At 48.9% G+C, this 25,326-nt stretch overlaps 1 protein-coding gene across 6 annotated transcripts in view; it reads left to right on the top strand.

Moving 5' to 3' along the window:
- The window catches only part of LOC116418398 (actin-related protein 3B-like), a 22,124-nt gene extending 11,925 nt beyond the window's left edge, over positions 1–10,199 (top strand). Inside the window, exons 1-5 of one of the 6 annotated variants that reach the window (XM_031936114.1) lie at positions 3,631–5,274; positions 6,882–7,007; positions 7,282–7,336; positions 8,248–8,331; positions 9,291–9,348. In XM_031936114.1, the coding sequence (XP_031791974.1) occupies positions 5,062–5,274; positions 6,882–7,007; positions 7,282–7,336; positions 8,248–8,331; positions 9,291–9,331 (519 nt within the window). In that variant the 5' untranslated portion in view covers positions 3,631–5,061 and the 3' untranslated portion in view covers positions 9,332–9,348. Of the gene's footprint in view, positions 1–3,630; positions 6,212–6,453; positions 6,563–6,642; positions 7,008–7,281; positions 7,337–8,247; positions 8,332–9,290 lie in introns of those variants that run through there. The other 5 variants (XM_031936116.1, XM_031936117.1, XM_031936113.1 and 2 more) reach the window with 5 other exon arrangements.
- Positions 10,200–25,326: the final 15,127 nt, after the last annotated feature.

Raw genomic sequence — 25,326 nt, 5'->3', positions numbered from 1 at the left:
TATTTTTAGTAGAGATGGGGTTTCACCATGTTGGCCAGGCTGGTCTCTAACTCCTAACCTCAGGTGATCTGCCCACCTTGGCCTGCCAAAGTGCTGGGATTACAGGCATGACCCATCACTTCAGACCTAAAAAAATTTTTTTTAATAAAATGTTTTTTTAAAAAATCTATTACATTAATTTGTTGGCTTAATATTTGCCTTTTACATGGAAGTAGAATTTAAACGTATTAAAATAGCCATTAATAGTGATTTAAAAAATCTAGGTTGTTAGGCTTACGTTTATTTGAAATAGAAATTTCTCTGAAAACCAAATGGCCATTCTAGATGTAATGATCATTTACCATTTCACAAAAACAAGTTTTATGATGATGTCTTGTGTTACAAATTCTCTCTTATTGTCTGAAAGCCAGCTCTCAGTTTCGCCGGGCAAACTGGCCTGTTTGAAGTTTTCTGAGGATACATTTTCTCTCTATCTTTTTTTTTTTTTTTTTTTTTTTTTTGAGGCGGAGTCTCGCTCTGTCGCCCGGACTGGAGTGCAGTGGCCAGATCTCAGCTCACTGCAAGCTCCGCCTCCCGAGTTCACGCCATTCTCCTGCCTCAGCCTCCGGAGTAGCTGGGACTACAGGCGCCCGCTACCTTGTCCGGCTAGTTTTTGTATTTTTAGTAGAGACGGGGTTTCACCGTGTTAGCCAGGATGGTCTTGATCTCCTGACCTCGTGATCCACCCGTCTCAGCCTCCCAAAGTGCTGGGATTACAGGCTTGAGCCACCGCACCCGGCTCTCTCACTATCTTTTTGGTCACCTAGTGTGATTACAGCAGTAAACGTTATTACAGAGTCCTCTGCACAAGAGCCCGTGTATGTCTTTAAAAGGTGGAAGTCCTGTTCACTTCAGGTATCACTCCCAAGGATTCAATGTGAATCTAACTGTGTTTGTTAAGTCCTCTTTTGTATTTGGTCTGTTTTCTACCACAGCAAAGTCAACAGAACAAGCTAGGATACAGATGATCTACTTCTAGGCCAGAAATCTGAGAGGATTTAGAGGAAATCCGCACAGCCAGTGAGCTCTCATACAGCGGCCGACCTGGCTGGTGAGACCGTCTTGTCCACTTGCCGTGGCCAAGCAGGACCCACTGCTGTCTTATCCACTACTTGCAACTTTGAGCGTCTTAATTGACTCGGTTTAGGGACTTTTGTTTTCTTCAACTTGTCTTTGCTTTGAAGTTTTCATATATATTTCTATACAGTATATGCTGGGTAATATAATAGACGTGATAACCTGGACTCAGAGCACCCCTCAGTTAGTGTTTTCCATTTTCTGCCCTTTTTCTCTCTCTCCTGTTCCACGTTCGTCTCATTTGGCGAGTACTTTCTGAGCTCATGATGTTCCTTTCCGAGTTTCCTAACTTCTCCAGAAGCACCTCGACGGCACAGGTCATCCCGAATCTCGCAGTATTCGTGCAGTGTTGTCTTCAGGTTTTATTTGTTGCCTAGTTTTAGAGTTCACTACTGTGGCCACGCTAATCGTGCCCATGCAGAGTGCTGACCGCAAGGAGCTCTATTCCGTGCTGAGCTGGACTCTTGGAGCTCAAGTGACGTTTCGTGGTGAGGAGGCAGGGATTCGGAATTGAAAGGAGCAGCGCGAATGAGGGCTGTTTGGCCCTTGCCTATTGCTGGCTTGTGACTTCCCCTCACAGAATCTCTTGAAATGGATGCCACTCCTGAAGTGACGTGGCTCTTTTAGGGGCCTACTCGTGCGGTGGTGTGTGCAGCTCTCCTGGCGCTTGGGAAAAGTGGAGTACAGGGTTGCCTGCGGGACGATCTGCCATCGGCCAGGGCCCTGCCTGCCTTAGCCCCCGCTGAGAGCTCAGCATGGCTTCCACCTGCAGCTGTCTTCCTGGGCATTTTCTTAAGTGAAAATAAAGATTCAGCCATGAAATGATTTTTGTTTTAATTTATTTATTTTTAATGTAAGAAACAAATAGAGTTGCTTTTTAGAAGACAAAACTGAAATGAAGCACTGAAAACATTCACGATTGTTAGGAAGATGCAGATCCTCAGAATGAAAAAGTATGTGTTTTAAAGTTCCCTGTTTACATTTCTGAACTTTCAGGAATCTCTAGGTTTGGGAGGTTGAGGCATCTTCTTCAGGCCTCACAGTGAGCCCCGGCGCCGGGGCTGCAGTCTGGTCCGCGGTGAACCCCAGCGCTCGGGCTGCAGTCCGCTCCACAGGGCTCGCTGTGATGTTTTCTTTGTGTTTGTAGCTCAGTGTCTTTAACGCAGTAACTGCCTGCTGAATGCAGTGGGATGTTTGCTGCTGATCACAGGGACATTTAGGCTGTTGAGGTTTGTCCTTCAGTTACTGAAGGAAGAAAGGAATTCAGAATAAAGACCCAGCATCCTTTCATAAACTTAGGGAATGATTAACTGTATTTTGCCTGAAGATCATGCAAGCCCACACCCCTGCCCCCTCCTGCCTGCTTGCCTTCTAGTGTGGAAAATTTGAAGCAGGCAGGAAAGTATATCCAATCTGCAAGGATGAAGTAGCTGAAGGAGTCTGGGTGACGAGAAGTGAGGGTGGCAGAATAGTGCAGCAAGGTCGGACGAGGACAGAACCCACGTACACCATTCTGTGGTCGTGCCTAGCTACGGGAGAGGCCCCTCGTGGCTCTCAGCTTCTCAGCAGCTGGGGAAAAGATGGGAACCCAGTCTGTAATGGCAGGCACAGGGGACATATGATTAAGGCCCAGTGGGTTTTCCAAGAGGCCAGCTTTTTCTGACACTGAGATCTGAGAGAAATTCCTTCTTTAGACCCTCACTAAGAATATGTCCTCCACCCATCCCTACAGTGGATAATGACATGCATTTCTTCCTGCTGGGTCTTCTCATGGCTCGCGGTGAAGTTCAGAGGGGAAACAGGCTTGTGGGAGAATGATGAAAGAACGCCAAGCAGACGGGGAGCATCCCCTGGGACTTTTGGATCCAGTGATAGAATTTAGAAGACTTAGGGGTGTGAGCGGACTGTGTATCCCTCAGATTATCCTTCAAAATAACAGTGGCCCAGAATTTGGAGATGAGGCAGCAGGTGTGCCCACGGTGCTGTGTCGGCCACTGGGTGTTACAGTGAGAAGCGGACCCGTGTCTTCGACAGTTGTCTGAGGGAAGGATAAGCTCACCAAGTCCAGGGTGACAGTCAAGGAACCTGGCCCCGTGGCCTCTCTCCTACACTGTGGTGGGCCAAGGGAGAGCTCTCAGACACCCTGGTCTTCCTTGGGACACTGTTTGGGATCGCCTGACAGTGTCCCAAGGAACTGTTCCCAAGGCTGCAGCATTCGCTGACAGAGAGCGCGGCTGTAGGAATCTTAGCCTGGAGAAGTTTTGAAGGAGTTGTCTGCGGTGGGCTTTAAAAAAGTAAATGACATCCTGGCTAACATGGTGAAACCCTGTCTCTTAGCCGGGCGTGGTGGCGGCACCTGTGGTCCCAGCTACTCGGGAGGCTGAGGCAGGAGAATGGTGTGAACCCAGGAGGCGGAGCTTGCAGTGAGCCGAGATCGCATCACTGCACTCCAGCCTGGGCGACAGAGTAAGACTCCATCTCAAAAAAAAAAAAAAAAAAAACATAAAACAAAAAACAAAACAGTAAATGAAAAACAATAGCAAAAAAACAAAAAAAACCAAATCACAAAACCTCAGCAAAAGCACCCTTAGAAATGTCTCATTCCAAGCACTGACCCATCCTTGTTCTTCCCCAGTCCTCCCTTAATTCTTAATTGGATATAAGCCAGGGTCTGTCTCTCCAGGAAATCATCGGCGAGCGTGGCCAGTCATGAGAGAGCAGGACCAGGGATCAGCTGAGGCTTATTCTAAGATGAGATGATCAAAATACCAAGAATGCTTCTAAGTTATGATTCTTGATATTATGGCAACAAGGAATGCAGTGTGTCTGAAAGAGCCACCAGGCCAGGAGACCCGTCTGAAGGAAGCCAGGGATCAGAATATAACCCTGTTCATGTGATTTCAAGCTGCCACCCCGTCTGTCAGGGACTTGTTCCTGCCAGTCCTCCCCTTCTGGTGACATCTTACCTGAGTGTTGGTAACCAGGGGCTCCCCTGAGTTTGGCATTTCCATAGCTGCAGCTGTGGTTGATGGTCCCTAGACTCTGACAGGAGCCAGGCGCTCTCAGGTTGGTCACGAGAGATTTCTCCACAGGGTGACAGAGGACGACAGTGATTATTCATCATACTGATCCCGGGACAGGATGTTGGGCTTGAAAACTAGACTGAAAATGGGTCAAGGAGGCAGGTGCCCAGTGACCTCGTGGTCTCCCTGTGGCGAGGGGCGGCGGGGTTGCCTCTTGAGAAATGGATGTGACGGCGGTTTCCTCGGTTGGCCACGCCCACAGAGTTTTAAGAAAGCAAGGAAGTGTGTAGCAGTGAAACCCCCAGATGAGGACAGACAGCAGAGTTCCCGGGGCAGAAAACCATTGCCAGGTATTTTATTCAGTGTGTTCATGATCAGGTAGTCTCCGTAAGGTGTGGGTACCCCTTAGAGTGTCTGCAGTGTTCAGGGCTGTTCCCTGTGAGGAGAAGTGTGGGGTAGACACCAAGGAATGGGGCACGGTGTGGGCTCCGGGGGATCTCTCACCGCTGCAGAGAGGCCTCAGGACCACCCCAGTTCCTGGCCCTGAAGGCCAAGCCCAGATCCTCCCTTAACAATATATTAGCCTTGACCTTCTCGAAGCTGATAACAAAATATTGTGGCACAGTTTTATGAGATCAGTTTTGTGAGGCTCTCTCCCTGGCCAAGCCACTGTAGAAGCTTTAGCCCAGGGGTGTCCAACCTTTTGGCGTCCCTGGGCCACATCAGAAGAAGGAGGAACTCTTGGGCCACACATAGAATACACTAACACTAATAGCTGACGAGTGAAGAAAAAGGTCCTGTGCATCACGTTTTTGGTATTTGCCACCACGGATGAGCAAAACCATTGTTGCATTGAAAGGGCTGGACGTGGCTCCTTCAGCTCCTGACAGCCTTTCACCTTAGCGACTGGAGCAGCTACAGCATGTTAGGTGATTTATCAAACATCTGCTGCTGGCAGGTAACCAGAGGTGAAATTTCTCTCTACAGACACTCAGGCTGGAAGTGGAGCAGAACCCAGGTGGAAGACGAGGTCACTGGTGGCTTCTCCAGGTGGAAGACCAGATCCCTCGTGGCTTCTCCAGGTGGAAGACCAGGTCACTGGTCACTTCTCCAGGTGGAAGGCCAGCGTCTCCAGGTGGAAGGCCAGATCATTTGGCTTCACCACATGGAAGGCCAGATCACTGGTGGCTTCCTGTGGCTTCTGCCCCCTTTTATTCTTCCTGCTCTGACTTCACTATCTAATCCTGAGTCCACGTGGGTGCTGTCACAGCAGTTCTAGGAGTTGGCACGAGAGAGAAATGATCCCTTTGCACTCAGTGCTGGCTGTCTTTCCCCAGAACAGCAGTAAGCAGGAATGGACTACTCTAATATCATATAACTTAGAACCTGGGTTGCTAGGGACAGAAAAGTGCATTTCTTTTTCTGTACTGATTCCTTGTGACTTCTGCTTACCTGGAAACTTGGTGAGGGACTTACTGTTCACGCACCCAGAGCTGACTGGGAGGAGTGCCTGAAAGAGAGCTCTGCAGTTGCTCAGGATCTCAGGAAGAGCTAACATATTTAGAGGATTAAAGGAAATAGGGCTTTTTGACTCCTTGAAGGATTAATTTCCTTATGTAGTTTTCACATAAGGTGTTTTCTCTAAGAAAGTTCAACCAGGAGATACACTGGTCCCTCTTGCTAGTGGGGGATATGATTGAAGACCCCAGTGGGTGCCTGAAACTGCAGATAGTACCAAATCCTAGACATACTGTGTTTTTTCTTGTACATACATACCTATGATAAAGTTTAATTTAGAAATTAGGCTCAGTAAGAGACTTCTGAACAGCAGTAACTAAGAATGATTATTGTAACAATATACTGTAGGAAAAGTTACATAAATGTGGTCTCTCTGTCTAAAAATATCCCCCTTCCTCGTCTTGTGAGGACGTGAGATGACGCAGTGCCCTGTGGTGAGAGGCGAGAGGCGAGTGATGTAGGTTAGGCCACTGTGGCCTCTGATGTACACCAGAAGAGGACTGGCTGCTTGGGTGACCTGGGCCGTCGAGCCATGAGGATGTCAGTGGCTGCAGGTCAGGAGCAGACGGTGTGGATGACTGACAGGCAGGCAGGGTGACAATGTGGAGATGCTGGACGGAGGGCTGGTTCAGGTTCTGGGCAGGCGGGGCAGGACAGGCCAGTGCATCCCCTTCCTCTGCCCCCCACCGAGCTTCTGGGGTGGCCAGCGAGCGAGTCTCGGCACCAGAGGGCAGTGCTGGCTGGGTGGCTCATCTGAGAATGTTCCTTCTGGTAACTCGGATGCTTTCTTCCCAAGATCATCCTTCAGAGAAGCTCCAAGCACCCATTAGAAGACGTTCCCCCAGTGATGGTTAAGGCGGAGCAGCGGGAGAGCCAGTGTTGTTTTGGCTCAAGTCAGCTGGACGGTTTCTGTTATTTGTTTTGGCTTCCTGGTCCATGTGAGGGGTTGGTGGGGGTGGGGGTGGGGCATGAGAATCGCCTTGTTTTTGCTTTGCCGTAACTGAGGAAAGGATTAAGGAGCCATCTGTGGCACGTTGTTGTCGCCATAAAAAAAAAAAATCTACTCTTTTCCAATAGCGTTAAGTTTGCTTCTGTTCACGTCTGTCATAGGGCAGGTGTGTCATGCCCAAAGCGATTGGACCTGTGGGAGTTCTGTTGTGGGTGGTTCCCGGAACTGTGGGCGGGCGATTTCACCCAGGGCTCCCTCTGCTTTGTGTCTTGTAGAATGTCGTTCTCTCAGGAGGCTCCACCATGTTCAGGGATTTCGGACGCCGACTACAGAGGGATTTGAAGAGAGTGGTGGATGCTAGGCTGAGGCTCAGCGAGGAGCTCAGCGGCGGGAGGATCAAGGTAGGAGCCAGGGGCCTCCACGTGGTGCCTGGGGCTTCTGCGCCAGGCCTGACTCGGGCCCTCCTGACGCAGAGCTGGAGGAGCTTGTCTGCGTCGCGTGAAATGAAAACAAGTGTGCATCGCTTTCTGAGCTGCATTTTGACATGACCGCGGAGGTTTGCTGCCTGAGGTCCTTCCAGGCTGGTAGTTCAGACCGATGGTCCTGACGACACAGCAGTGGCAGCTTCACACTCTCCCTGACCATACCTGCCAGCAGTTTCCTTTTGTGTTGTAGAGATCAGGCCTGGGGTGTAATGACCAGTGTCCCAAGGAGATGGGACTGATTTACGGTGAGGATCTCTCCTATCCTTCGGAAATGTTCTCATTAAATGAAAATAACTGATGTTAGCAGGGAGTTAAGGCGTTTCTCCAAGATAGTCATTCCTAAGTAGCTGGTGATCACTGTGGGCTTCTAACCAAGAGTGGGCTTCGATAGCGGCAGTGGGCGCAAGGAAGAGAGTGCACGAGTCCACTGTTGGAAAAGCAGTTTCTTTTTCTTTTCTTTTTTTTTTTTTTGGAGACAGAGTCTCGCTCTGCCGCCCAGGCTGGAGTGCAGTGTCGAGATCTCGGCTCACTGCAAGCTCCGCCTCCCAGGTTCACACCATTCTCCTGCCTCAGCCTCCTGAATAGCTGGGACTAAAGGTGCGCCCGCCACCACACCTGGCTAATTTTTTGTATTTTTAGTGGAGACGGGGTTTCACTGTGTTAGCCAGGATGGTCTCCATCACCTGACCTCGTGATCTACCTGCATTGGCCTCCCAAAGTGCTGGGATTACAGGCATGAGCCACCTCACCCAGCCGGAAAAGCACAGTTTCTTTTAGTATTTTGGGGATGGTTAATCTTATTTGGGATGATCTCTGCAGTGCCAGAACATTTGATATGTTTGGTCAAAGAAAAGCAGTGAGGTTAATTGCTTGGATTTTGTGCTTTTGTGCTTTAATGCTTTCAGCCTTGTGAGAGGCAGGTTCTGCTTGCTGGGCGCACTGTGTTCCTTTGAGCCCTGGGGGCTGGGATTGTGGTGGGTCTTGGGGGGATTTGGCAGCAGGGGTCAGAGTCACTGAGTGCTGGGTGTGAGGTTGTGCTTGTGCCAGTAAGAGGAGGGCGGCCCCGGGTGAAGCCGTGGTCTTGTCAGCTGGGGGATGATTGGATCACAGATGTGTCTGTGCGCGTGGAGTAAGTGAGAGCTGCTTTCTCTTCCAGCCAAAGCCTGTGGAGGTCCAGGTGGTCACTCATCACATGCAGCGCTACGCCGTGTGGTTCGGAGGCTCCATGCTGGCCTCGACTGTAAGTCCCTCTCTCGGGGGCTCTGTGTGTCCATTCCCGTGCTCTCTGTTGAGTTTGGGTAACTATCGTCTATGAAGGTGAAATAGTGTGTGCCCTAATCGTGTGGCTCTAAACAGACAGTTCTGTAAAATAGAAATTATATCTTTTTTTTTTTTTTTTTTGAGATGGAGTTTTACTCTGTCACCCAGGCTGGAGTTTAGTGGCGCGATCTCAACTCACTGCAACCTCTGCCTCCCAGGTTTAAGCAGTTCTCCTGCCTCTGCGTCCTGAGTAGCTGGGACTATAGGCGTTTACCACCACGCCTGGCTAATTTTTTTGGGTTGTATTTTTAGTAGCGATGGGGTTTCGCCATGTTGGCCAGGCTGGTCTTGAACTCCTAACCTCAGGTGATCCCCCCTCCCCCCGCTTAGCCTTGCGAAGTGCTGGGATTACAGGCCTGAGCCTCTGCGCCCGGCCCAATATAAACTATGGTCTGAATAATCACACAACACATTTATCACTTATCCTTGCTAATTAGGGGTTACAGATAACGTGGTAAGTGGAATCCAAAAATAATCTAAACAAATCCTGCATTAATTATTAATTTCAGTGACTTTTCCAGATAATTCTTACTTTTCCCCTCGAATCTGTGAACAGTTCACACGTTGTTGGTGGGGGTCTGTGAACAGCTTACACATGATCACACGTTGGTGGTGGGGGTCTGTGAACAGCCTACACATGATCACAGGTTGTTAGTGGGGGACCAGCATTTGTTGGTCCTGAGAAGACAGAGGCTGATGACATTTCTAAAAAGTGAAATGCCCCCCATGAGTAGTTCAGTACATCAGAGAGGTAAAACCTTGCAGCAATGGTCCCGTGAGGGAGGGTGGAGGCCGGGACGAGGAGAGTGTCTTGCCTGCTTGGTAGCTTGACTTTCTTCTGAAATGTGTGTCTTTCTGTCCGCCTGTTGCCTCTCGTAGCCCGAGTTCTTTCAGGTCTGCCACACCAAGAAGGACTATGAAGAGTACGGGCCCAGCATCTGCCGCCACAACCCCGTCTTCGGAGTCATGTCCTAGTGTCTGCCTGAAAGCGTCGTTCGATGGTGTCACGTTGGGGAACAAGTGTCCTTCAGAACCCAGAGAAGGCCGCCGTTCTGTAAATAGCGACGTCGCTGTTGCTGCCCAGCAGCGTGCTTGCATTGCCGGTGCATGAGGCGCGGCGCGGGCCCTTCAGTAAAAGCCATTATCCGTGTGCGACCGCTGTCTGCCAGCCTCCTCCCTCACCCGCCCTCCTCTCCCTCGCTCTCCCTCTTCCGAGCTGCTAGCTGACAAATACAATTCTGAAGGAATCCAAATGTGACTTGGAAAATTGTTAGAGAAAACAACATTAGAAAATGGCGCAAAATCATTCTGCCCCGGGAGAGAATGTGGGGGTGCAAACCCTTTTCCTCCCAGCCTATTTTTGTAAATAAAATGTTTAAACTTGAAATACAAATCAATGTTTATATTTCCTATCATTTTGTATTTTATGGTATTTGGTACAACTGGCTGATACTAAGCACGAATAGATATTGATGTCATGGAGTGCTGTGATCCAGAGTTTTTAATTGTGAGGCATGTTCTGATATGTTTATAGGCAAACAAGTAAAACAGCAAACTTTTTTGCCACATGTTTGCTAGAAAATGATTATACTTTATTGGAGTGACATGAAGTTTGAACACTAAACAGTATTGTATGAGAATTACTACAGACCATGTATCTTTTAGTTTTTTCTGTTTGAACTTTCTGGAACTGTTTTATAGAAGATGATGGTTTGTTGTCGGTGAGTGTTGGATGAAATACTTCCTTGCACCATTGTAATAAAAGCTGTTAGAATATTTATAAATATCTTTCTGCTGTAGTGTGGTGGTCTGTTGTTTTTCTCCCTGTCGCTGTGCTTCTTTTAAAGAATATTGACATTGTTTTACATCATTGGCGGATTTGATTAATACCCAGCTTGTGGGAGGAAATGTCTTTTTCTGAATGGTGTGGGCTGCCTGCCGTGCAGTGGCCAGTCCATCGCTGGGGTATCGTGGGTCTGGATAACCTGTCAGAGATGGTTTTGGCATCTGGGGTATAGTGGGAAGGAGCGACTAATGATTTCTGATATTCTTTCGTAGAAATTCAGGATTCATGACTGTAATCTTTCAGTAACTACTCTGATGTTTGCTGAATGGATTGTTGGCTTGAAAGGTAATTTGCTCAATTAATAGATTTAGGTTTATTTCGCTCTTCATATAATTCTTATAATTATGTTGCTTTAAAAATTGCTATTTATGGTATTTCTTCTAAGTTATGAAGTGTTTAAACTTGAAACACTTCAAGTTTTTTTGTTTTGTTTTAAATTTTGTTCTGTTTTATAATTTTTTCCTTACTTCCACTCTCAAAGGAGGTGAATTAAGTATGTTTTTTTCTCAGAAAATTTGCCTTCATAAAGAAACGTAGCCAGGTGCAGTGGTGTGCCCCTGTAGTCCCAGCTCCTCAGAAGGCTGAGGCAGGAGGATCACTTGAGTCTAGCAAGTCAAGACTGCAGTAAGCTAGGATTGAGCCACTGTAATCCAGCCTGGGTGACAGAGTGAGACGCCATGTCTTGAATAAAACAAAAACAAGAATAACAACACAAAAATGTGATGTTATTATTTGAGTTTAGAAATAAGTTTAATATTGAACTCAGTATGGTGAAATCTGAGTTTACCAAGCCTCAGCTGCCCAAATCTCTGATATTGTCACTGTGCTAGGCCCTCAGTCTCCCCAGTCAAGAGTCTGGTACCACCTGCTTCTCCCCTGATCCAAAGTGTTTCTCTGCATTCCCTTGGAGATTTGCTGCTTCTTGGGATTGCTGTACCATTGGCTTCTCATGATCTTCCAGCCGTTTTATTGCATCAAATTCCCGGTTGGTCTGCCTGCCTTCAGTCACACCTTTGCACCCTGAACATGGTAGCGAGAGCCATTCCTTCTAATGCCATTTTCTTCTTAGTTCTCTGCTATTCAGGGACCTACCTGATACTCCCACCTTCACCCTGCCCCGCCCGGTTCAGCATGCTTTGCACATCTCACAGTGCGCACTGTCGTTCCCACCTCTGCTCTGCATCTGTGCATTGGCAGGTGCTTTGTTGCACCTTCTCCAAACCCCAGGAATAACACCACTCTATGTCAGTGGTGTGGCAGCCTGGCTAAGCTAGAGCTGTATAACCTGTCTTTCCACCACAGGACACCCAAAGCTTCCATGTTTGGTACAAGATGATCTTTGAGATTGTACTTCTGTTTGTCAACTTAAAGGACTGTGGGATAATTTTTTTTTTTTTTTTAAGATGGAGTTTTGCTCTTGTCCCCCAGGCTGGAGTGCAGTGGTGCCATCTTGGCTCACCTCAACCTCCACCTCCTGGGTTCAAGCGATTCTTCTGCCTCAGCCTCCCGAGTAGCTGGGATTACAGGCATGCACCACCACGCCCGGCTAATTTTGTATTTCTAGTGGAGATAAGGTTTCTCCATGTTGGTCAGGCTGGTCTCAAACTCCTGATCTCAGGTGATCCACCCACCTTGGCCTACCAAAGTTCTAGGATTACAGGTGTGAGCCACCATACCAGGCTGAGCACATTTTGTTTTAAACCTACATTGACAGGACAGAGTGACCCATTAGAATGGGACAGGTATGGTGCTGTGGTTCTCAACCCTGGGCAAGATCCATCCCAAATTAAGAGAATCAGAATACGGGCCCCAGGGAAGACATCCCATTTTTGCTTTCTGTTTTTAAACTCCTTAGGCATTGCCAGCATAGCTGGATCTGAAAGGCTTATGAGCAGAAGGATGGGCTTTTGACTCAGAAAGATCTGAGTATGAATTCTGGCTGTTCCTTAAGCAAATGAGATCCTGTTTTCTGTTTGCTCATCTGTGGGAGAATTGTAATGGTCCTTTTGCTGTTAATAGAGGTGAGTTATAATTTTTTGTTTATTCAATAAGCCTGGCAGGTACTATAGATAGAAACGAACTGTGATTCTGCCATGTGTACCATTCACTTTATAAGGAAGAAAAATGTTTACAGTTAGTAATTCTGACAAAATCTCTACTTAACTTTTGTTCAGGTTGAATTAATTAGATCATAATCTAGAAATGAGTTAAGTATTCCTAGAGGTGATGGGTGAAATCGACCTCCTATGACAAAATTACAACTCAGGTGAGCAGTTTTCTGTAAAAAACATTTCACCAAATATACTCGTTAAATTCTAAAATTACAAGTCTACAGTCTTCAGGACTATTAAAACAAACCTTTTAATAGTGCAGGAGCCAGGTGTAGTGGCAAGTACCTGTAGTCGCAGCTACTGGGTAGGTGGAGGTGGGAGAATCCGTTGAGCCCAGGAGTTCAAGGCTGCAGGAGCCAGGGTCGTGCCACACACTCCAGCAACAGTGAGACCTTCTTAAAAAGTGCAGGAAGTTGCTTTGCCCTATTTAACAGATTTAGACATAAACTCAGCTTTACAATGGTGGGAATATTATACGAACGGCCTTAACTTAAAATCTGGCAACTAGTATGTGAATATTTAACATTATCTTTCTAAGTAAGAAGATACAATGGCTGGCTCAGAGCTGCTCTTTCCAACACACCTGTGAGAACAGCCTCTCACTTCTTTGGGGATATTCATCCGCTCTTCCTGAGGGTTTAGCTTCGGTTTTATGAACTTTTAAGCCAAGATTAGATTAAGTAATGTGAAGCTCATGAGTTTGTTTCTGCATATGGTGAGGGTTGGGGAAGAAACGAGAGAAATGGAGACTCCTGAAATGGGGGCCGTAGAAGAGGACCTGATCAGGGCTGCTGAGGATGGGGGAGGTGACTGCATCCCTTACAGAGGGAGGAAGGGGAAGCGCAGAAGGCACCCCGTGCTTGTGTTGACCAACTACAGGTGGGTGGAGGACTCTCCCCGGTTGAGTTTCCATTTCCATGTGGCCCAAATGGAGGAGGGAAGAAGGTGAGGCTTTCTTAGGGGTTGGGGTTTGGGTTTTGCCAGGCAAGTGTAATGATGGGTGGGGCAGGTGTCCTGGGGGCAGGCAGGTGTAGACGGGATTTCTCTGCTGCTAACATGAGGGACCACGGACTCCAAGTAGGGTGGGGAGCAGAGGGAGATGAGAGATTGGGAGGAGTGGAGGCATCTGAGGCCTGAAGGCCTTGGGCTTCAAGATTAGGAGGTTGTGGTCCTGAAGAACGATACTGACTAAGGTTTCAGAGGTGGAGCACCTCTCAGCAATAACAGGGTCATCGAAGTGGTCGTTGTGTGGAGATTGAATTCACTGGAAATGGAGGAATGTAGGGAATTTTGAGAGAAGAGCATTGGATAGGTTGTCCGGTGGGTGCTGGCTCACGCAGGAGGCCGTAGGGGTGGAGATGAAAGGAAGACTGGTCCAGCTGCCTGAAGTCCTGCCTCAGTCTCGGGGTGGCAAGGAGCTGAGCACCGACTGTGAGCTGGGCACTGCGCTGAGAGCGACCCACGTCGGGAGTGAGGCTGCGTAGCCTCCTTTCATCTGACCGCAACCCTGTGACGTTGGTACTGCTCTTCCCATTTTCCGGATGGGAGTGCTGTGGCTGAAAGAAATTCAACAACGTGCCAAAACCACACAGCCAGGAAGCCGAGAAGTCATGTTGAATCTATTTTCTCCAGTCTTATAGAAGTAGGTCATAGCAACCAGTGAGAGACCGGGTGGTAAAACCCAGTGATAGGGATCTGCGGCATGACTTCATCAGATAGTGGAGTAGAAAGAGTTTGGCAATGGCCGTGGGGAGCTGGAAATCCCTCTCGAATCCAGATGCCTCAGTACGTCACGTGTTCCAGGGAGCTACTGATGCAGGGTCTCTAGATGTAAAATTATTTTCATCTCTGTTCACAGTGCTTTGTTAACATATGTCTTGTCAGGTGCACTGGCTTTCTGTTACAAGGCACATACAAGACACTTGTTAATCTGAGCGCTTGGAACCATAATTAGCCCCTAGTAAGTGTTCAATAAATTTTAGCCATTATTATTATTCCGTGACAAAGCAATTGCTGTGTCTTAAGAGCTCTGCTTATCAACATGGTGTTAAAAAACGTTTCAGCATAGGAAAAGGGAATTTTAGATTCATGAACTGTATTGCCTTTTGGAATTTCATTAAGAAAGGGTTAGAAAAAAGATACTAGTGTGTAGTAGTAGAATGCAGACTCCCAGGGCCTTTTCTTACCACTGCAGCTGATAGGATCGAATCACTTTTATTGTCCATCTAAGGCAAAGGAAGCCGCTTGGAGCCTTGGGCTGCCTGCACGGCAGCGGTCTCCCACTGGGCTCCAGACCAGGTCATCCCGTCACAGCCATGTGAGGACGTCTCTGTTTTCGGCTGTACATGTTCCACAGGCTTGCTACGTGGGGGCAGTATGGTGGAAGATGCCCTCAGTGGCCCCCGGAGGTGTTTGTTCCCTTTCCTGGAGTGCTCTTGCCTGTCCGGGGTGTTCACCCTCCTCTGCCGCTGCCCCTCTGTGTGTAGAAGGCAGCCCCTCCTTCACCAGTGCACACCTGTGTCCCTCACCGAACTGACGTCCTGGAACATGGGGGCCGTATGGTGCTTATCTTGGGACCCCCCAGGGCCTTCACAAGGCCTGGTAGGTGCCCAGTAGATGCTCAGTTCCTATTCGAAAAGAACAAGGCATCCCTGGTTGTCCCGGGCTGCGTGTGCTCTGGTACTGAGACACATTGTGTGTCTGGATAACTGTAGGATGGTGAGCGCCCAGGATGTAGTGATCATTACCTTGAGAGTTTTGTGGTATCATAAAACCTAATTCTTGCGCTTGGACTCCAGGAGGGTTTCGGGAACCTGAAGAGTAGAGGATCAAGCCTGTCTAAGACTGCCGCCCGTCTCGAAGTGGCCTTCCCTGCACTCTGGCCAGCGTCTGCAGTGCTGTCAGCCAGAGGCCGATGGAGCAATCCCCCTGCAGGATCCTCGAAGACGTGCCTGTGTTTTATGGTAGTCGTAGCTCATTCCACAACTTTACTCCTATGAATAATGAGCTCTCGTGCGACTGAAGTGCAGATCGTTCGGTGATTAATTCGTTCTTTATGATCCCTCCTTTCTATCTCATTTGTAGAAATTACGATTGTGCCAGACAGGCTTGTGGGGTTAATCAAGTGCACAGCTTATTGAAAACCGCAAGAGAGGCCCATTAAGAATATTTATCTGTTAAATAATTCTTTACTTAATTGAAGAATATTTCATAATGTTTCTTTTAAAAGTAACTGTCACCCTTGTTAAATAAAAATATAACTTGATTGGCAAAATAATTGCATGGGGTTCTAATTGGCAAATTACATCAATGTCACTTGGTCAGACAGAAAGAAATCTTTGTAAAAGAAACTATAGCTTGATCTTAGTATCACTGTGAAAGTTTTTTTTTTTTTTTTAGTTTTAAAATATTAGCTCTTTTTACCCTATATTGGTTCTCAAAGGTAAGCAGCAGCTCATTCTCTGCAGATTGACTTCTCGGGTTTGATTTTTTTTTTTTTTCATTTTGGGTGCTGTGGATTAGTTTTTCTGTGTGTGTGTACGTGTGTATAATCATAGACGTATGTAGTTGTTAATGTCATATTGTTGCTAGGAATTTCAATTTTTTAAATGTTTTAATCAGTAAGAGAAGAACAAAGCTTTAAATTATTAAAAAAAAATAAACCTAAGGGTTTATGATGTCAAGCAAAATGTGTTTATTTATTGAGACGAGGTCTCACTCTGTCGCCCAGGCTAGAGTGCGGTGGTGTGATCATGGCTCACTGTAGCCTCAATGTCCTGGGCCCAAGCGATTCTCCTGCCACAGACTTCGGAGTAGCTGGGACTACAGGCCCATACCATGACTCCCGGCTAATTTATTTTTTGTAGAGATGGGGTCTTGCTACGTTGCCCAGGTTGGCCTCAAACTCCTGGCCTCAAGTGATCCTCCCACCACAGCCTCCCAAAGTGTTGGGATTACAGGTGTGAGCCACTATGCCTGGCCTGCAAAATTTAAATGCTAGGACATTGGCTGTATTTCTTATATTTAGGAATCAGATGTACATTGGCCTTGAGTCATCTTTTTTCTGCTTCTCATTTGTGACTGGCAATAGTGACCGTATGATGAGGTATTTTTGACGCAGTGAGCTGTGCGACATTTTTATAATTGTATTGCAGGAGCTTGGGGGCTTGAGCAGAGAGTGGGACACCCAGAATCGAGTGCAGACCCTGGCATTGCCATTGGCTGGTTCTCCGTTTGCGTTCATGTCCGTCATTCCATTTCTGTCTCTTTGCTTCACCCAGTGAGACGATGGTAACAAGCAGTAGTGGAGTTCATGGTCCCAGGATCCCACATTTCTGAGCTGCTCAGATTGACAATGTGGTAGAAAGATGAGCTGTCAGGGGCAACTGAGGAAGCCGATGTGAGGGGCTGGACGTATGGATGTGGAACGGCGGCCATGGCACGGTTCCAGGGCCTTCCATACATGGCAGGAAAAGCCGTCAGTTACCGAACGCTTGCTCGGCTCTGAGTCACATGTTTGCCAAGTGCCCGTCGGAGGACGCAGTCCTGAGGATGTGGAGCTTCCATCCTAGCAGAAGACAGGGACGTGGGTCCCAGCGTCATGCTGTATCATCACAAACCACAAAGGCCCGTGAGAGGAAGTACAGGGTGCCAGGAAACTCACAGCAGGCCCGGAATGGGGTATGGGCGAGGGGTGTGAAGGAGACACCGAGGGGAGGTGGAGCTGAGAGCTGCAGGGGAGTGGAGGCTGCCAGGCCACGAGGTGGAGGGGAGAGCAGTGCAGGAAGAGGCATGTATTATTAGATGGGTGCAAAAGTAATTGCGGTTTTTGCAATTATATTTAATGGCAAAACCCGCAATTACTTTTGCACCAGCCTAACAGCTTGAAGTGGCTGTTTCTTGTAGGTCAGATGTAGCAAAGTGTCAGCAACGTCTAGTGGGTCACTGAGACAAATGCCTGGAGCAGAAGGAAGCCTGGCGTTTTCAGAAAGAAGGCCGGGTGTGCGGGGTGTTCAAGAAAAGAGGTAAAGTGGTCCACGTGGGGCTGGCTACACATTTTGGTCCTTACCCTAGGAACAAAGTCCCGGGACACATGAAAAGATTTTTAACAGAAGAGTGGGTGCCTGGATGTGTGCTGCATAGACACACCTGGAAGGTCCGCCCGAGAGGTGGAGCTTTCCTCTAGAGTCATGGAGCAGACCTGGAGGAGGAGAGGTGAGGCGGGCTGCACAGGCTGCGTGGGAATGCTGCTGTTGTGCGAGACAGTCTCGCTCTGTCACCCAGGCTGGTGCAGTGGCATGACCTAGGCTCACTGCAACCTCTGCCTCCCGGGGTCAAGAAATTCTCTTGCCTCAGCCTGCCGAGTAGCTGGAACTACAGGCACGTGCCACCACGCCCGGCTCATTTTTTATTTTTATTTTTAGTAGAGATGTTGGCCAGGCTAGTCTCGAACTCCTGACCTCAAATGATCCACCTGCCTCGGCCTCCCAAAGTGCTGGGATTACAGGCATGAGCCACGGCACCCGGCCTGCTCTTGCACTTTCTAACGGCAGCTCCAGAAAGATGCCCTCAGCCCACAGGGCGCATGGTTTGGTAGATACAGCATGGGAGCCACGGAGGAACTGTGTCTTCCTCTGCGCAGAGTTAATAAAGGCTGGGAGAAAGGACTCCAGAATCAGCAGGGTCACCGACTGCGACCTTTGGCTGAAGGAAGGGAATGAGCTTTTTGAGGTTTAGTGTAACAAAATATATAGCTAGTTCAATGTGGCTCGATTTTAGTTTTAAAATGAAAAGTACCAATAAGATCATTTGTCTTGCTTAATTTAGAAGTAGTTTGTCTTCTCTTCCACCCCCCAACTCTGCTTTATTTCTTTTGTAGGAGAAAAGCCTCTGTGATTTGTCCAGGATCGGGGTATTTGAGAACTATTAAAGAAGAAATTAGGATATAACCCAGAGTGAGAAAGAGCTAGACACATAGACACTAATTAGGAATACGCTGGCTGGAGAAGTAACTTTGTGAGCTATAAAGGTACAAATGACTAATTGATATTTTTCACTGACATCTTTTATCTTAATTAGGTTGGTATACTGAACGGGCATTTCTGATTATGCAATCGTTCTCTTGAGCTGAATTAGCATGTTTTACATATTTATCCATTAGGTCTTATGTCCATGATAAATTAAACTTTATAGGTAATCAAAACATTATTGCATGATATAATTACAGCTCTCCTGAATTAGAGTTTAAGAATGTGATTGCCACACTCTACATAACTTAATGTCCCCTAATGGCAAAGATTAATAGCATTATAAACTTTCTTGTAATGTGCAGTTCACGTCCGGGTTGATTTACAGTTGGGTAACTTTTAAAGAGCTGACAGCCCTTGTGCTGAGATTTTATGAGCAGCATCGTTTCTGGGGGGAGTGTCCTCTGTAATTTAGTGCTCATCACTAAACTGCTAGTAATCATGTGTGTACTAAGTTGTTTGTACTAGTGCTCTGAGACGTTGTATATTTGTGGCAGAGTAAAGTAGGTGCTTGATTTCCCTTGGAAATGAAATAACAGTAATGTTGACAGGGTTTAGTAACCACACCCAGGGACAGATTTTCAGTTTTTTTTTCACCTTTTCTTAAAAATAAAACCACTGATGCATTCACACAAAGAGGTATGCATCTTGAGTGTCTATGTATAATTTAATTTAAACTCTACCATTACAGCAGATTGCTCTGGGAAGCCTTGGGCTGTGAACACTGGAATTGCACCTGCTCCATCCTTACCCCCCAGTGATGTGCGTGGCCAGTTTGAATAGATCAGGAAATGGATTTGGTGTCCATTTTCCCCCGTATTAGAGATGGGTTGACAGAATTACAGACCGCTAGACTGACAAGTTCACCTCTTCCCACCCTCCCCTTTTGCCAAGGAGGCGATTGATGACTTGTGATGAGAAAGGACTGATGGGATCAGAATCCATTGTGTGTCCATAAGACGGAGTCAAGTCCACTGTTACACAGGAGTCAAACCGGTGACCCCCCGGAGGGGAACAACACTGATGACTCAGTCCTGGCCCGGGGACTGTGGCTTCCTGTGAGCAGCTGCTCCTGCCTTCCCTTGTACAGCGGAGTTGTGAAAATCTAGCTCCAAGTCAGATGTGTTTAGGAAACTTCCGGCTAGCAAAGGGAAACGTTTGTTTCCTCGAGGCCCTGAGACTGTTGTTAATGTGCTGGGCTGTGTTGTGTCCTGAGCAGGAGCCTGTGGGGAATTGGCACAAAGCCTTGGTGTGTCCCGCCGCAGCTCCAGACCAGACCGCAGACTCGGGCTACCGCACCTCCAGACCAGGCCGCAGAGTCGGGGCCGCCACACCTCCAGACCAGAACCCAGAGTTGGGGAGCCATCGTATGGGGCTCCCCATGAAGCGTTGCCTTCAGATGGGGCATCTGTGGAGGGACTTGTGTAGGTGGACTGTGTTTAGTGGGAGAGAGAAGCTGGTTTCTAAAAAGGATTTTTTTTTTTTTTTTTTTTTTACTGTGGCATATTTTACTGTGGACTGAGGAGAAATAATTATTGTGCTTTTGATGCTCACTGGTGATACATAAGGAGAACTGAAGTGACAGAGTATTTTGGTACTCAGCAGAAAGATTATAATTAACAAAATAGACTGTTTGGCATTTCTTTTTGTTATTTTTCGTTTCTTTTTTATGCTCATACTCATCATCTAAGATAATGGAGAAATTCAATCTATTACTCTCTTCAGAATGCACTTAAGCAGCCTCTTTTAGAAAAGGATATAATTTCCATCTACTGGAATTCCATTTCAAATATCAACAAAACACCCTGGAGGGAAAGGAGTTACAGATGCTGGTGACTGACAGCATTAACCAGTGGGAGCTGGTGGTTAAGTGTGGTTGTGATCACTGCGACATCAGATTTTCCTTCCCTTCCCTTCCCTTTTTCTTTTTCTTTTCTCTCTCTTTTTTTTTTTTTTTTTTTGAGATGGACTCTCTGTCGTCCAGGCTAGAGTGCAATGGTGCAATCTTGGCTCACTGCAATTGCCCCCTCCCGAGTTCAAGCATCTCCTGCTTCAGCCTCCCGAGTAGCTGAAATTACAGGTGCCCACCACCACACCTGGCTCATTTTGTGTTGATAGTAGAGACAGGATTTCACCAGGTTGGCCAGGCTGGTCACGAACTCCTGACCTCAAGTGATCTACCTGCCTCGGCCTCCCAAAGTGCTGGGATTACAGGCATGAGCCACCGTGCCCAGCCTCCCTTCCCTTTTTCCCCCTCTCCCTTCCCGTTTTCCTTCCTCTTCCCCTTCCCCTTCCTGTTTCCCTTCCCTTTCTCTGTGGTCGCCCTGTGCTGCCAGGTTGCTCTCGAACTCAAGCGATTTTCCCACCTCAGCCTCCTAAGTAGCTGGTGCACATGGCTGTGCCCAACTGAAGTGTCCCCTGCTTAGGGAAAACAAGCTCCTTCCGTGCATATGATAAAAGTGGATACACTGTGGTGCCATCCGGACTCGCCTCTTGTGAGCAGTTGTAGTGGGCATCGTGTTTGTGGACAGAGTTTCTCCATGTCGTGGCTGTTTCGATTCGGAACTCGGGTGACCACCGCCGTTCCCAGCCTCCTGGGCCACTGCTTTCCTGTGGTGGGGACTCTGGTGGTCTTGCTGCCCCCCTGGCTATTTTGCTTCATGGCAGCACCTCTTCAGAGAATGCAGAGGAAAATTAACGATGAAAACGGCTTTCCTTTTAGTTCTGGGAAAAATTATTTGTCATAAAGAAGATAAAACATGGTTGTGTGGGAATAAATGAACGCCGGCCCCGTGAGCGCAGGCAGAGGCTGTTCCCTCCAAGCCCGCTCTGCAAGGGCCTGGGCGCCGTCTTGCCCGCATGGCAGAGCCTCCTGGTGACACAGGAGCGGGAGGCGTCATGGAGATCTGGGGAGGATCTGGGATCCTCCCAAAGTGCTGGGAAGCTCTGGGGTGCTGAGGGGGTGCTGTAGGCACACGGAGCTGGAGGCCGGCTTGCCAGAGTCAGGTCCTTGTGTGATGGATCGGGAGAGCACCTTTCTCTGATGGGTGCCAAATGGAAAGTGGCGGCTAAAAGGAGGGGAGCGGGCAGACACTGATCAAGTCCTGAGCATTTGGGGCCAATTGCTGCAGAGGTCACAGTTTCTCCTCCTGGGTTTCAGACTGTGGGTCGGTTTATGTACAATCTATCATCGTCCATTTGTGTATTCGGTCTCAGTTGGAAAACTGGAAGTTTGAGTAAGGTGTGGCCAGTCCATTCTACATTTTTCTGTGACTCAAAATGCAAAAGTTGAAGGCCTCAATCCTGAATCTGTGCTGTGATACTGCTGTCACTTTACGGAAATCAAACCTTCAGTGCCTTTCTACCGCATCACACAATTTTCTTTAACAGAATTTAGGTTCCCGATTGTGGCCTTGTGGGTTCGTAAAAAAAGCCTCAAGTTAAGGCAGAGGCCTGTGTTCTAATCCTGCCCCTGCCCCTGATGTGCTGTCTGGTCTGGGCGAATCATTCCATTGCCATGGGCCTGAGGTGGCTTTTATTTTAATTAATTAATTAATTAATTTGAGATAGAGTCTCACTCTGTTGCCCAGGCTGGAGTGCAATGGTGCGATCTCGGCTCACTGCAACCTCTGCCTGCCAGATTCCAGCCATTCTCCTGCCTCAGCCTCCTGAGTAGCTGGGATTACAGGTGCGGCTATCACGCCCGGCTAATTTTTGTATTTTTGAGTAGAGATGGGATTTCACCATGTTGGCCAGGCTGGTCTTGAACTCCTGACCTCAAGTGATGCACCTGCCTCAGCCTCTCGAAGTGCTGGGATTACAGGCGCAGTCATCACGCCTGGCTAATTTTTGTATTTTTAGTAGAGACGGGGTTTCGCCATGTTGGCCAGGCTGGTCTCAAACTCCTGACCTCAAGTGATGCGCCCGCCTTTGCCTCCCAAAGTGCTGGGATTGCAGCATGAGCCACCGGCCTGGCCTGAGATGGCTTTTAAAGTGGGTATGAGGAGCTGCATGCCCATGACCCTCCTGGAAAATATGATGATACCAAAATTTTGAATATAGTTGAGGAGACCCGTATTAGTTTCCTGGGGCTGTTGTAACAAAGTATACAGAGTAGGCGGTTTAAACAACAGAAATTTATTTTGTCACAGCCTGGAGGTGATTAGTCTAAGGTTAAGATGTGGGCAGGGCTGGGCTCCCACTCAGGGCGCTGGGGGAGGCTCCGTCTCGGGCCCCTCCTGACTTCCGGTGGTCCCCCGGCCTGTGGCAGCATCGCCTGCTCTCTCTGCATGTGGCATTGTCCCTGTGTGCCTGTGTGCTTCTGTGTCCACATTTCTCTTGTTACAAGGACACAGTCATATGGGATCAGGGCCCACCCTACTCCAGTGTGACCTCGTCTCAGTTACTTTCCTCTGCGATGATCCTATTTCCAAATAAGGTCGCCTTCTGAGGTCCTGGGAGTTAGGACCTCAGCACGTGAGTTCTTGCGGGGGATGCACTTCAAGCCACAGCAAGACCTTAAATCCACGTCGTTAATATCGGCACGCGAGTCTCCCTGTTTCCTGCGAACCGATGGGCACCCTCAGTGCTCCTGGGGTTGACTCGAGTGTTGGCCGGCCAATTCTGGGCAAGTGAGCCAGTCGCTGTAACTCGAACTCTGTCCTCACTGTAAGGAGAGTAGGGATGTGCACTTCTTGTGGTTGGAGGGATTAGCAGGGGAGACACGTGGAAAGGGCTTGGCGCAGGTCCCAGAGCCTGATGGCCTTTTTGTGATTAGCACCTCAGAACATGAGCGGAACCCTGGTCTGCAGGGCTGCATGCAGAGCGGGGACGGAGGAACACAGGCATTTCCTGTCCTGAGGGATTTGGGCGTCTTGCTTCTGGGGAGCACTTCCTTTTCCACCTGTCCCCAGGGCGGGTCCAGCCCACTCCTCCCAGCCCCTCAGCACCTTGCAGGTGTGGAAGGCTCAGCACAGGCCATGCTCCTCCCCAGATCTGCCCAGCCCTGCTGAGGGCCAGCAACATGCCCTGGCACTTGCCTGTGCCTTCTGGTGCATGGACTTGCAGTGGTGACCATCCACCCCTTGGTGCTGCCCCTCGCAGGCAGGGCCTTGTTCTGAGGTCTTCTCTGTGCAGTCAGCACCACGCACCCCACGGCAAGGCCTCCCAGCAGCTTCTTGTTGACGGGTCTCAGGGTGGGCACTTCATCTGCAGGCCCGGTGCACAAGGAACATCCGGGGCCTCTTGTTATAAATGATTCAGAATTTCAAGATGGCAGAGCAGGTGTTCAGCATGAGTGTCGGATCTGCGTGTGACCCCATTGGTTGGACACCCGTGAAGCCCTGGCTGGTACCAGATAAGCCACAGTCTCCCAGAAGCACATATTGTTCAAAATGCAGTGCCATCCCGGGGTGCAGAGAAGCACGCAGCAGGGAGGACCCGGCCTGGCGCAGCCCACCCCGACCTGTCACCACCTACAAAATCGAATCCCTCCCGAGAGCGAGGACCTGTGCGAAGCCCCTCCGCACCTCTGGGGCGTTCTGACTGACGCCTGTTATTGACAGCACCTTGTTCCTCTGGGAGAAGTGGTTGAGACAAAGGGCTTGGGATAAATAAGCCACAGCGTGCTGGGCCATGGTAGTATCGATTCCTGCATCTCCCTGGAAAGCAGAGCACAGATGCAATGATGTGCTGAAAAATAGGATCTAATTTTTTAAGTCATCCATTAGGCTTTTGCACTTGAGTCATGACTTAGAGCACAGCGGGTCTGCCTGGAACGGCGTTTTGCTTCTCCTGCTGCACTGTTCAGGGGTCCTCGGGTTCGGGGGTGAGGCGTTCTCTTGCACCCACCTCTAGCTGTCCGGCACACTGCACCATGGTCACTGCTCATGGACCATGCAGTAGACACTTAACCCTGCCAGCAGAGTGCCTGGCTTTGGCCCTTGACCTTTGGTCCCTGGGAGGTTGGTCTCCAGGCCCCTGGGGTGTCCTGTCTGATGGGAGCATCTTTGTTAGCTGAGCCCCTCAGGCCCCCCTAGATAGTGCACGCTGACAACGGTGTTTTTAGCGGAGACCTTGGGCCACATTCTATTGACTTGACCTCCCAGGGCTGGACATGGAAGGCAGCCGGGGTCAGAAGTGAGGTGGTCTTGGGGACCCCCAAGCTCCGAAGTTGGGGTCAGAAGTGAGGTGGTTCTGAGAACCCCCAAGCTCCACAGTTTCATAAATGAGGTGGTCTTGGAACCCCCAAGGTCCACAGTTGGGGTCAGAAGTGAGGTGGTCTTGGGGACCCCAGGCTACACAGTTGGGGTCAGAAGTGAGGTGATCCGAGGGGCCCCCACTTACCTATCAGTCCTGCTAGAGAATGACTTCCTGTCTGCAGCTCCAGTACAAGGCCCAGCACGGAAGTGCTCAGCGAGTCTGATGGAGAAAGGAATGAATGGAAAGCTGTGGTTTGAAGAAGAGGCCCAGGCAAGGGGAGCGTGGATCTGGGAGGGTCTCTGTAGGAGGATCCGGAGCAGGGGGGGTCTCTGCAGGAGGAGGGAGGAAAGCCAGCACCGCCAGCCTCTGGGGAGAGCCAGGCTGTCATCCTGCAGTGAGTCCCAGTGGTCACGCCTTGTGCTCCTGAGATCTGAGGACACCAGTGTTTGTCTAGACCCTTCCTCCCCTTCCAGGTCGCACCCTGATGTCTCCAACTTAATATGCAGCTCCTCTCAAGTGGCAAAGGGCCCAGGTTCTAGAAAAGCAGCACCAGCCTTGTAAGTGGAGGTTCTCTTGGATGGCCCCGGAGCAGGGCCGGTTTCTTGAATTGGGATGCAGGAGATGCCCTCACCCTTTGGACAAGTGCACTTCCTGACTCAGGGTCACCTGTAGGGGGGTACTGCACTCCGTGTGCTTGCATCTGGCCACCTGCTCCCTCCCTGGTGAGAGGG

The sequence above is a fragment of the Piliocolobus tephrosceles genome, chromosome 8 (assembly GCF_002776525.5).
Source record: "Piliocolobus tephrosceles isolate RC106 chromosome 8, ASM277652v3, whole genome shotgun sequence".
Lineage (NCBI taxonomy): Eukaryota > Metazoa > Chordata > Mammalia > Primates > Cercopithecidae > Piliocolobus > Piliocolobus tephrosceles.
This window is presented reverse-complemented; position numbering and strand designations above follow the sequence as displayed.